General features: G+C 35.9%; 1 protein-coding gene across 3 annotated transcripts in view; it reads left to right on the top strand.

Annotated features, from left to right (window-relative positions):
- Positions 1-12,116, top strand: part of DLC1 (DLC1 Rho GTPase activating protein) — a 260,438-nt gene that overhangs the window by 125,084 nt on the left and 123,238 nt on the right. For all 3 annotated transcript variants that reach the window (XM_032685723.1, XM_032685722.1, XM_032685721.1), the window contains exon 5: positions 3,611-3,644. In XM_032685723.1, the coding sequence (XP_032541614.1) occupies positions 3,611-3,644 (34 nt within the window). The remainder of the gene's footprint in view (positions 1-3,610; positions 3,645-12,116) is intronic.

Genomic DNA, 12,116 nt, shown 5'->3' with positions numbered 1-12,116 from the left:
GTAGTTTATCCTGGAGAAAAGGGAGGTTCAGGGGAGACCATACCACGCTCTAGAACTACCTGAAAGGAGGTTGTAGCATGGTGGGGCTTGACCTCTTCTTCCAGGCAACTAGTGGCAGGACCAGAGGAAAGGACTTCAAGCTGCATCAGGGTAGGTTCAGGTTGGAGATCAGGAAGAATTTCTTCTCTGAAAGGGTGGTTAAGCATTGTAACTGATTGCCCAGGGGAGTGGTGGAGTTGCCATCCCTGAAAGTGTTCAAGAAAATATGGGATATGTCCAGTGGGCAATGTGGTGTTGGGTCAAAGGTTGGATTGACGATCTCGGAGGTTGTTTCCAACCTTATGATTCTACGAAATGGAACCATGTTTAGCTGAAAAAAAATGGGCTAAGTTTGATATCAAGAAGAAAAGTGAGTCAATAGAAAAAAATCTTTGTATTTACATAATTCACTGTGCAGGATCTGGAGTAGTAAAAAATGGTGGCGACAGGTAGTCATCACCATGTGAGGTCCTTCTCATCATTTCTCTAATAAAACTTACATACTTTGTGATGCTATCATTTTGAATGTATTTCTTTATCTGAATGAGCTAGTATTATTTTTTTTTCCCATGCAGCTTTTTATAAAAATTCTTACATTTGATAATTTGCATAATCCACGTCTCTCTAGCATCAGTCTAGCATCAGTCTAGCATCAGTGTTAATGAATTGTGGGAAGATTACTGTAGGAATTTAGGAAGTACTTATATCTATAAACCTCACTCAACCTTAAAGTTTTCTGGAACTTATAATGCTTCGTCATCCTATTTAACAGAAGTATAAATTTTGTGACTTACATATCTGCCCTGAGGCATTATGGTTCTATATATTTCCATTTACAGCTTTTTACTTGGGCTAAACCCACTAAATTCTAACAACCTTTAAGACTGCCATCTAAGAAATTCCCTAAAATTTATGTTTCATTGTAAATCAATGTTTTAATGATCATCAAGTAGAAATATTGTATATTTCCAGGAAATAATTTTATGTGACAAATGACATTATTAACAATATTTAAAATCTGATATACCAATATGAAAAAAAAAATCTACATGTTGATATGAATGATGATGACACCTGTTTCAGAAGTGTTCATTCAGGCCAAAGGCACTGCCAGTGACTTGAAGTGCCATTATAAACATGATTAAAATCCGTTTAAGTCTGTCATAAAGCCACCAGAAAATTATCTTCTTTACTTGTCATTATCATATCCACATTGAGTTTTGTTACTGCTTTGCCCCAGCTATTCATCTTGGCTTTGCATTTTAGACTTTACAAAGGCTGTCCCCATCAAACTGTTCTCTCTTTTCCATGACACAGCTTATGACTTCAGTGCTGACACCGCTTGTTGCCACATCTTCAGCTGTGTCAATGGTATGCTCTAAGCTTTTCTTAAAGCTTTTTTCGTCTGTGAATCTGGCTAACAAAACTCAACACTAAAATGTGATAACAACCTGTCCCTATCTTTCCTTCATTTTTCCTGACCCTCTCATTTGACTTACACTTGCATTCCCTCGTTCTTTCTTGTACTGTTTTCCTTTCCTGTTTGTTTGCTTGTTTCTTGCCTTCTTCTCTTTATAAAGTTCTCTCTTAACAAATTTCCTCCTTGTACAAATGTTAATCACAGAATCACAGAATATGACGAGTTGGAAGGGACCCACAAGGACCATTGAGTCCAACTCTTAGCCCTGCGCAGAACCATCCCCAATTATTCAAACACTTGAACTTTGGCAGTCTTGTTGTTGCGATTGCTTCCCTGGGGAGCCTGTTCCAGTGCCCAACCACCCTCTGGGTGAAGAACCTTTTTATAATATCCAACCCAAACCTCCCCTGGCACAACTTCAGGCCATTCCCTTGGGTCCTGTCACTGGTCAACACAGAGAAGAGATCAGTGCCTGCCCCTCCTCTTCCCCTCACAAGGAAGTTGTAGGCTGCAGTGAGGTCTCCCCTCTGTCTCCTCTTCTCCAGGCTGAACAGACCAAGTGACTTAAGTCAGCCGCTCCACATACAGGTTCCTCTCAAGGCCCTTCACCATCTTTGTTGCCCTCCTTTGGACACACTCTAATGGCTTAATCTGGAGTAGATAGCTTAATAGCATAACCACTTAGGTCTGGGTAAGAGAAGAAAACTATATACTCGTTTTCAAAATTTTATCTTTTTTTTTATAAAAATCTATACATGAGACACCTTTTCTTTCTTTGAAACTGAGACCTTGATTCACTCTGTGATTTTATTGCTTTTTTGGTATGTTCATTTTCTTCAGTTCATGTAAGTTAGTGCCTTTATTGCATTACTGGAGAAAATGGTCCTTCTGAACAAATATATGTTTGCAAAATGCAAGGGAAATGTTTTTCAGGCAAGAGGCTATCGTTGTTTTGAAAAATATTAGTCTGATGGTACAATATTTTTGAATGTCAAACCTAAACAACAGGTATTTAATGAGTCAGAATGCAGGTGAAACAGAAAGAATCACAAAAGATATGTATTAATATGTATCATCTAAGACATGTTCTAGTTGAAATTTTGTACAAAATATCATCCTGGAAATGCTATAATACACTATTTTATATCGCAGGACAAATCAAATCCTGAAATTAAATTTTCAAAGTCTACTTTGGGAATTCTATAGGAAGTCTGAAGCTTGTCGGTTTGTTATTTCTGTCCATCACTCCCCTCTTTCTTTTTCTGTGAATCTGCAGCAGGAAAATCTGCTGAATAAAAGCTAGACTAACATAGTGGAATGCAATGTAGAATTGATACCTCAACTCACATGTCAGTTCTGCATACATTGCATACCCAATCCGATTTCTCATCCAGCCTTTCTTACCTTCATCATATATGCACATTTTAGAATTCTTTTTATATGTGTGCCATATAAATTCTATTTTACTATTCATTCAATCTGTAACCTCCTTTTTTTGGAGGGGAAAAATCCATTCAGAAAATTCTTCTACATTAGTCTGAAAGAAAAGCATAATATGCTTCTTTTACATCCATTGCAAAAAAAAACAACAGACACACTTTTCCAAGTCCAGAAACAATTACAGCTGATATGAAAACACTTCTATTACTTGTTGCTGAAAATTTATATAAAAAGTAAGAAACTGGTATATTATAGAGCAACATATATTTGAATATAAATCCTAATTATGTGGAATCAATGGCAGAACTCCATTTGAGTTCTGGAGAAGAAAGATTTGGCATTTCAGTCTCATCTTCAGCCACATGGATTTTGTCTTCACTCTCTCAGAATTATTAAGTAATTTCCCAGTGGAATTTTGTGGGCAAGTATTCTGGGATGATTATTTCAAAATGCGTTCATAGGAATATCTTATTAACTCCATCTCCTCCCTCCTCTCCTGGTTGTTTTTAACAGTAATCAGTTTCATACTACATTACAAGACACTAAAATGAGAAGTGTATATTTCTCTCCAGAGTGCTTAACACAGTGAGACCTTAGTTCTTTCCAGACCTTCTGGACAGTATAAAATTTACCTTAAGATTTTATAATGTTTCCCTAATATTATTGGGTTTTTAATAGCAATATCTTTTCTTTTTTTCTTTTTCCTTTCAGGCTATGCCAATTATTTCAGAGAAGGAGAAGGCTGGTGAGTCAATATTTATTCATTTTTTTATTTCCTTGTTGTATTTGTTGTTGGAATACAGTGTTGCTTAACTAAGTGATAAAAGACAGACTTCAACTGTGGGGTTTCTAACTTATAGGATTACAGATCTAACAAATGTCAGTGTAAAGGTTGTTTCCTGAATAGGGTATTTCCTCTTTCTGAAAAGCAGTCCAGCTTTCTGAGTGATACTAATAAAGATGTTTGAAACTGTCCTACAAAGTATTTGGTTGGATTGCAGCTGCTCCGTAAATGTCAGTCTTCCTGTAGTTACTAGCTTGTTATTTGATGTTACCACCTATTACGATTTACTAGATGTCTCAATTAACAAATATAGATGCAAATAGGTTTTCTCAAGTCAGTGAAATTTGATGTCTGAGTGTGAACTTTATTGCCTGTCTTTAAATATAGCAGGAAATTCCAGTTACCTGGATTATTTTACTGGAGACAATAACGTTTGTTTTGGCTAAGTACTTCCAGAATATTGAAAGATTGTTTTTCTGTTATTTTCTGTCATATGTGTTCTCTGAACACTATATGTACTTTGGTGTTGGTATGTGGAATCCACTAGTGATTGCCTGCTAGACACTGTCAAACAAGTGTGTTCTTGTGATAAACACTAGGGAATGCTCCACTCTTAGCACTATAGTTCTCTAGAATCTCTGTGGTTTCTTGTTATTTATTTTAATTGATTTAATTGCTACTACCCATTGAATATAGCTTGAAAAATACCTCAAAATATCCAAATGCCACCTGGCATTCGGATTTATATCTGATTTTTATTGGTGATATTTTCTTGCATTATCCTGGTTTGGATTTTTTCTTTTCTTTTGCTTATTAAGGGAGAGGAATAGGTTAAAAATGTTTTGAGAGAAAAGCCACAATTCTAATAAGTGCTGTAAAAGCTATGGATCTGTCTGCTCAGGATGTTGCTATTTTGGCTGTTGAAGTTCAAAAATAATTCTCAAACTGTGACCCATATTTAAGAAGATTTTTCTTTATAGATTTCACAGGTGGCATTATTTGGAGTTTCTCCTTCTGAGGCAGTCCATATTAGACCACATCTTTTAAATTATGTCCCAACATGCAAATTGATTATTACTAGCTTTACTATTTGCAGCTAATTTCAAATAAGTTTGTCGAGTATAAATGCAACATTGAAAGTTTTTGTACGTCTTTTGTAATTGCATACCAAACAATATTAAAAACCATCTGAAAGTCTTCAAAAAAATCTTCAGGGCATAGACTTGTAATGACTCCCATTTTAAACTAAAGGAATAGAGCTGCAACAAATATTTGCCATAATGGTTTGTAAAATTAGAAATAAAACTCAAAGCTCTATGTTTACTCCTGCAGTGTCAAAACTGCCTAACATGTCAGTGTTGATGATGGTATAAAATCAATGGTTTTTTGACCTACACTTTATAACCTGTACATATTCATATGAATGTCTCTCTGTTTTCTTTCTTTCTGTTCAGACTTCAGTGTTATGGGGTTTTGTGGACAGCATTATATTTAGTATTACAAATATTAGATGGAACTTCATGCCACATGAAGTCAGTTTGCTGACATTTCCATGCACGAGCACCAGCTCAACTGAGAATGAAAATGTTGTTGCCTTTTAATCACTTTTGGCTCTTGTTTTACTCTACAACTCAGAAGCTCACAAGGTCATGTTAGGGTTTTTGCAATATTAAGCATGCATTAGGGAGATGATTATTGACTGAAGTCACTTGGCTCCAGGGGTAGTAAGTGCTGCTTTTGTCAAATGCAACTGGATCTTGATTCAAACATTTGGGTCCCATGCTTTGCAATTTATCTTGCCATCATTTGATCACTGCTGCTTACACTTAACCAGATAAATTACATTACAAGAGTCATGAATGACAAAACTGTAAGTAAGGTGTGAAAGCCTTCAAAAAAGTGTCTGCTATAAGAGAACAAAACAAATATTAATTTTGTTATTTCTGTTATTACTGGCAAGGCTATTAAGGAATTAAAGAGATTAGCTAGCATTGTATTAAAATTGGATTAAAATGAACCCAAAATTTCTAGTCAAACATCTTATCTCATCTTGAGAAAATTTTCTTGTAGGTCCCTCTTTCCTACTTACTACTATTTAGTTCCATCTGCAACTGGAATAATAAATAAAAGAAAGTAGAATGACTGTTATTCCAATGTTTCTGGTTTAGAAATCTTGCATACAGAAATAAAACCTTGTTTTTCACAAGACTTCCTATTCTGTAGACTCCAGATACTTTGATACTTTCAAGTGCTTTTCCTATAGACAACCAAACATTTAGATTTGTAAATGGACCAAGCTGCTTAAGCAGACTAGAAGATCTCACATTACTGATTATGTTTATAGCAGTTGTTAATCCTTGAAATTAAATATTTTCTTAATTTCATGTATTTTCCAACACACACTAAATTTTGACATCAAATTCAAACTTTCAGATGAGGTACTTGAAAAAACCCAAAAAACCCCACACATACTATTTTTAGATTTGGAGCAAAGCCAAACATAATCTGAAAATATTGCTGCTTTTGTTAATTAATAACTCAAGAGTTGCATAACCAGTTAATTTTTTTAACAGTGGAAAGTGCAGTAAAACACGCAATTGCAGAGTCCCTTTGGCAAAAATCTATAAATGATCAGTATATTGAGCAGGACATCAGTCATGCCTAAATATGTATGCTATTGCTTCCACTTGTGTGAATTAGGGCATTGCAAATGATGTACTGTGGCATCAGCTATTTCTGAGTAATGCATTTTTAAGAAGTGTCAATATTGTTGATATTTCTGGCAATATTAACAAAAATAAATCTTTCAAAATAACATTTTGAAGTAGAAGTTAAGATCAAGCAGTATGCACTGTTGGGGAAAATGAGGGCTCAAGCCAAGAGATGACTCAGGATTAGTACTGTTGGCACCTAAATCAAGAATACAGGCCAGAAACCAAATTCAAAACATTATTTTTTCAGATTCATCTGTTTTTCTTTTCAGTAATTTATGTATTTGTATGCCTTTACTTACCTTGCTGACTGTTGTGATTTTTATTGTCATATTCTGTCCACAAACTCTAAAGAAATTTGAGGGATAGAGTTCATCACACCTGTCGGTAATGGAAGTGTCTGTGTCAGGGTTATTGCTGTTGACTTCATTTATAGCCTAAAATAATCAGCATCTCAACCTTTGGTTCACATGGCTATATGTCAGCATCTGATTTACTGATGTGAATCACAGGATGAGACTTCATGAATGTTATTGGTTAACTTTCCACTAAAAGTCAAGATGGCTTCTAACACAAGTGTTACATTCAGTACAGTGAACACATTGTGAGCCTCCTAATTCAGGGCTAACTTTTGGTTTTGGAGCAGTGTTCCCAAAACAAAGGTGAAATAATTGTAAGTCAATATCAGAATTATTGTTTAAGTCTCTTTGTGTACCTGCTTCGTGACTTCCCAATGGATCCTCAAATATTTGTAGGGAATAGTGAATTCTGTCACTTAAAAACATTGCTATAACGGAGCCAGCAGGAAAGGTAGAGTGAATATCCACATCTGGTCACAGACTAGCACAGCTCATTTCTCTTGAGGTAACAAAACTATGTGCTATCACATAAACAGGACAGAAGGTTTAGTCTAGCCCTAAACAAATATTAAATAAATATTAACACCGTTGGTCCACAATGTTCAACATGATAATAATTTTTTTTCCTGCGCGTAAAACAACTGTCCTGTGGTATTTTTTGTTGAACACACATTTAGAATAGTTGCTGCTCTAAAAATAAAAAAAGGGCCTTTTAAGTGAGAATAGCAAGTGAATACACTTTTGAGTTTTCATGATTCTATCAAAATGTTCTCTCCTGCTTTAAAACGTATTGTAGAAAAAGTGCACAACCTCTTTGGGTAAATCTCAGTGTTCTTTCCATCTAGTGGGTTAGAGAGGTCTACTTCGAATAAAAGTGTCAGGCTTTGTTATGTAGGAGAACAGATTTGATAGCCCATTTCTCAGTTGTGTTTTGATGATCAGCAAGCCAACAAGAGGAGAAAACGTTAAGCACAAAGACAGCAGCCTCATTGGATCTCTGGCCAGCATACTGTGTTTGGAAGCTCCCCATTAGTACTACAATATGAGCCTAGCAGTGAATGAGTCTTTTTTTTTTTCATTATTTTTCTGCATCTAATCTAGACTTCTGGTAAAGATACTAATTAATAAAGTACAGGTTCTACTGTCCTTTGTTGTTGATTTTCCTGGTTGTCCTTTTGATTCACAAGGAATACAAATACAGACTATTAAAGGGACCTTAATGACAGGGTATTTCCTCTCATAGACTTTTATTGTCAGTGTCAGACAGCAGAGGACACTTGGTGCTCAGCCCCATGGTGAGATGAGCTGCAGAACAGGAGGTGATGGAGTGATGACAAGGTGGGTCAGGCCTGTCTGTGAGAACTCGCAGTAGGAGGACCTGAAAAATTCAATAGTGACAGGTTCACTGTCATATAACAAGGCCCATAAAAGACCAAGTGCTTGGCAGTAGGTAGGGGTCTTTTTATTTAATTTAGTTTAACTGCAGCTCTAATCAAAAAGGAAAAAAAGAAAATCTATACTAGATTCTACAAATATGTTCTAGATCCAGAGAAATCAATTCTTTCTATGAGCAGTATTCACCGGATGCTCTGTTTTTACAAAATCATTAAGGGTTCATCCATACAGAACTTATTTTGAACCTAGAGCAAACATTAAAAAATTCAATTTGGCTGGCTACAGGATATCAGTTTCCACATAAACTAAGGAGAAATACAAGTTAATTGGCACAGTTACTAGTTTTCTGGCTGTTTTACAGTAACTCTAGCCAGTATTCTAGAATAAACTGGGCAAAATGAATTATTAATTTTTCCATTTTGCAAGTGTTATATCTGGTTTTGGTAGAAAAGTCTTACTAGTGCTTTTGTGAGACCTTAGTATGAAGTACCAGTTTCTAGTTAGGTAATCTTTCTTTTACTGTCGATGTTGCAACAGTTATAAAATTTGTTTTAGGCAAGTGTTTGCTTTCTAAATAAAAATGTCAGGTGAGCAGTCACACTTCAATCTGTCATACTGGAAAACAGTTAACAGAAGCTCTGCCAGAGTATGCATGGATGGCTGCCATACATTAACCAATGCTAATAAATATATTTTAATTCCACTGCCATTTGTTTCATTATTAGAAAAAATGATTGTGCCCATAGATACAGAAGGTTGACCTTTCATGATAAGATTCCAATGACGTTTAGTTGTTTTGTTTTCTCTATTCTTTGCAAAATGCAGTAGAATATCTGATGTCAGGATTTTTGGTATTTGATTTTTAGTGGCTTATTACACACTAGCGTAGTTGTTCTTCTGAATAAATTACTTCACTTTTCAAAGTCATATGCATGTGGATATAAACATACAAACTTTAAAATGCACGTAGCACTGTGTGAAGCCAAAGTCTCACTAATCTTAAGATACTGTGGCCATTTTCATTAAATTTTGGAGGAAACAGTAGGTCCTGGGACTGCAGCTTTCCCATAAAAGTCCACTTCAAACCGTGCTAAATGCACTGCAAGCAGGATGACCCCTAAAACGCCTCGTGGTTGTCTGTTGTACATTACTTTCTTGAGTCTTAAGTGAAGAGTAGGGCCAGGTAGTGTGAACATGCTCTGAGGGGAGCCAGTAGTCAAGAAGGCTGTATACCCTTGGAGAAGGACACAAACATTCAGGTGCCATGCCTGGACAGTAAAACAGGTGTTTTGTGGAAGGCTAAAACAAATTCCATTATAAAATCCTATACTAATAAAGTACATCTGAAGTAACATGTACTTGGGAGCTAACAGATCCTGTTGTGCATAAAATTTCTTAGCTTCTGCTTTCTTACTCCACCCGCATTAGTATGAGCCATCAGTGTGGACTTGCTTTTATACTTCTTTGGAAGAGCTTCTTGAGTCAAAATATGCTGTTGTTATCTTCAAAGGCCTTTAATTTTGTTCATTTCTTTAATATAGTCTCATTTATTCTAATCTTTAAAATGCTTAGATAAAGAAGCTTGACTGAATTATTTTAGGCCAATAACAAGGACAGACCATTCTTTTCACATTGCATTGGTCCATATCATACATTTTAATGCTTTTTTAGCATGATGATTGTGTTAATTGTGGAAAAAACTTTAAATATTTCCTTGACAAATATTCAAATGTCATTTTTCATTTTAGAGGAAACAAGCCGTGCCTAGTGCCTTATATTCCTTTGTTAAGCAATCAAATTTTGCTTTCTCTCCTGGTTTGATGTCTTTTCTTAAGTAATAAAATTACCTTATTCAAACCAAGATATTTCCCTGATAGGACTAAAGCTTTATATAAAGCTGAGGGATTACTACTTCCAGCCATCATGCTAAATCTTTCAGCTGCCCTTTTCTGTCCAATCCAATGTGTTTTTAAGGCAATATGTGTTTTCCTAGTTAAGGCAAGTTTACCTTTTTTTTAGTCACAGAAATTATGTAATTATGAAAAAAATCCCAAGCATTAACATTGAATTATTTTAAAGGTATTTGACATTAATATTATGTATCATCACAGATTGATAAGTCGTAAGAATGTGCCTCATCATCTATTAGTAAAAAACAGTTAAACAAAGAATAACTTTCTTCAGGGAGACCTTTGGAGGTCCTTTCTGCAACCTTCTGTTCAAGCAGATCAACCCTGAGTTCAGACAAGGTTGCTTGGGACTTTGTCCAGTCCAGTGTTGGAAACTTCCAAGAAGGAGCGTGTGCAACCTCTATAGGCTACCTGCTCCACTGCTGTACTGTCTCCATGGAGGAGACAGTTTCCCTTACATCCAGCCTGATCCTTTCTGGTTTCAGTTTATGCCCACTGTCTCTTGTCATCCTCATGTGCACAGTGTGAAGAGCCCAGCTCCATCTTCTTGCTGCCCTACTGTGAAATCCTGGGGAGCTACTGGTAGAACCCCAAAAGCCATCTCTGCAGTCTGAACAAGTCCTGAAGCCTCAGTTCACAGACCAAGTGATCCAGACCCCGACCAGCTTGGTGGACCTTCCCTGCAATTGTTCCCTTTTATCAGTGTTTTTCTTGTATTGCAAGGATCCTGAAACTGGGCTCACTATTGCAGATGTGGTCTTACAAGCATTGCCTAGAGAGGGATAAATCCCTTCCCTCCATCTCCATCTTTTATTGATACATCCCAGGCTGCTGCTGGCTCTCTTTACTGCCAGGGCATGCTGCTGGCTCGTGCCTAGCTTACTGTTTGCCAAGACCCCAGGGCCTTTTCCATAAAGCTGCTCTCCAGCCAGTTTTTTATCATGTATCTGTCCACCTTTCCAGATTATCAAATAACAACTTGCAAATAAAAATATTGTGAGAATTGTGCTTTTTGTTGTCAAAGCAGAAAATACAGGAGGAAGCTTAAGAATTTCTTACGTTCAGCCAATTTAATTTTTTATTACATTATAAGTAATTATAATGTGGTCAGATTTTAGACCACCACCACACAGACTGTAAACCTGTACTTAGTATATTCTGGCTAGTATCATATAATTAATCTTAATCAAGTTGTTTTTCAATATAGAGTTAATTATCAGTTACATGGTGATTCGGTAGTATTTATATTATCAAGCCCAAATGGTGGTCTCTTATTAAACTGGACATCAGAAACATTCTAAAAGAGGTAGTCCCTGACCAAAAGTGGCTTTTAAATCAAAGCAAACATGATGAAATTGTTTTTCCTTTCCTTTTTTGGCTATAGCAAGAATTACAGAGAATGGTGATAACCAATTAATCAAGTTATTTCTAGGCTAATTTTGTTCAGACTGAATTCATGGTAAAGACTTGTGTTGATTCAAATGGAATATAAACTAGTTCATTGCATCCTAATTGATATTGAAGTGTAGTCATTAGGCCACAATTTCCAAAGTAGTAATGTGACTGTTGATTTGGAAATCAGGTGACAGTCTTTCAGTGTCCAGAAATAGAGTCAGCTTCTGAAAACCTGAGGAGCCCACAGCAAAATTTTAAACTTAACTTTTGGCAACATTTTCGTAGTTATTTAGGTACCTGAAGATGACAAACAAGCTCTCTGTCATGATACCTGCTAACTGTGCACCGATTCCCAGTCAAAGTTACTTTTGGGCAGTAAAATCTGCACATGGCACAAAATTATGATGATACCTAGTCATTTCTGAAAAATTTAATACACTCTTCTTTACTTCTTTGGGTTCCTAGACAACATTCAAAACATCTGTAAGATACTGTGCTCCTGTGTTCATATTTGAAAATAGGACTTGAACTGCTACATTGTCTAGAGTTGTTGAAGGTGAACCAAAAAAAAAAACCCAAACCATTTTAAACCACATTGAACAGGAAGAGATTAGAGCACTTAAAATCATGTAGGAAGAAAACTTTTCTCTTTCTGTATCTGTT

This window comes from Chiroxiphia lanceolata, chromosome 4 (genome assembly GCF_009829145.1).
Source record: "Chiroxiphia lanceolata isolate bChiLan1 chromosome 4, bChiLan1.pri, whole genome shotgun sequence".
Classification (NCBI taxonomy): Eukaryota; Metazoa; Chordata; class Aves; order Passeriformes; family Pipridae; genus Chiroxiphia; species Chiroxiphia lanceolata.
The sequence above is the reverse complement of the archived record's forward strand: the minus strand, read 5'-3'. Positions and strand labels throughout refer to the sequence as shown.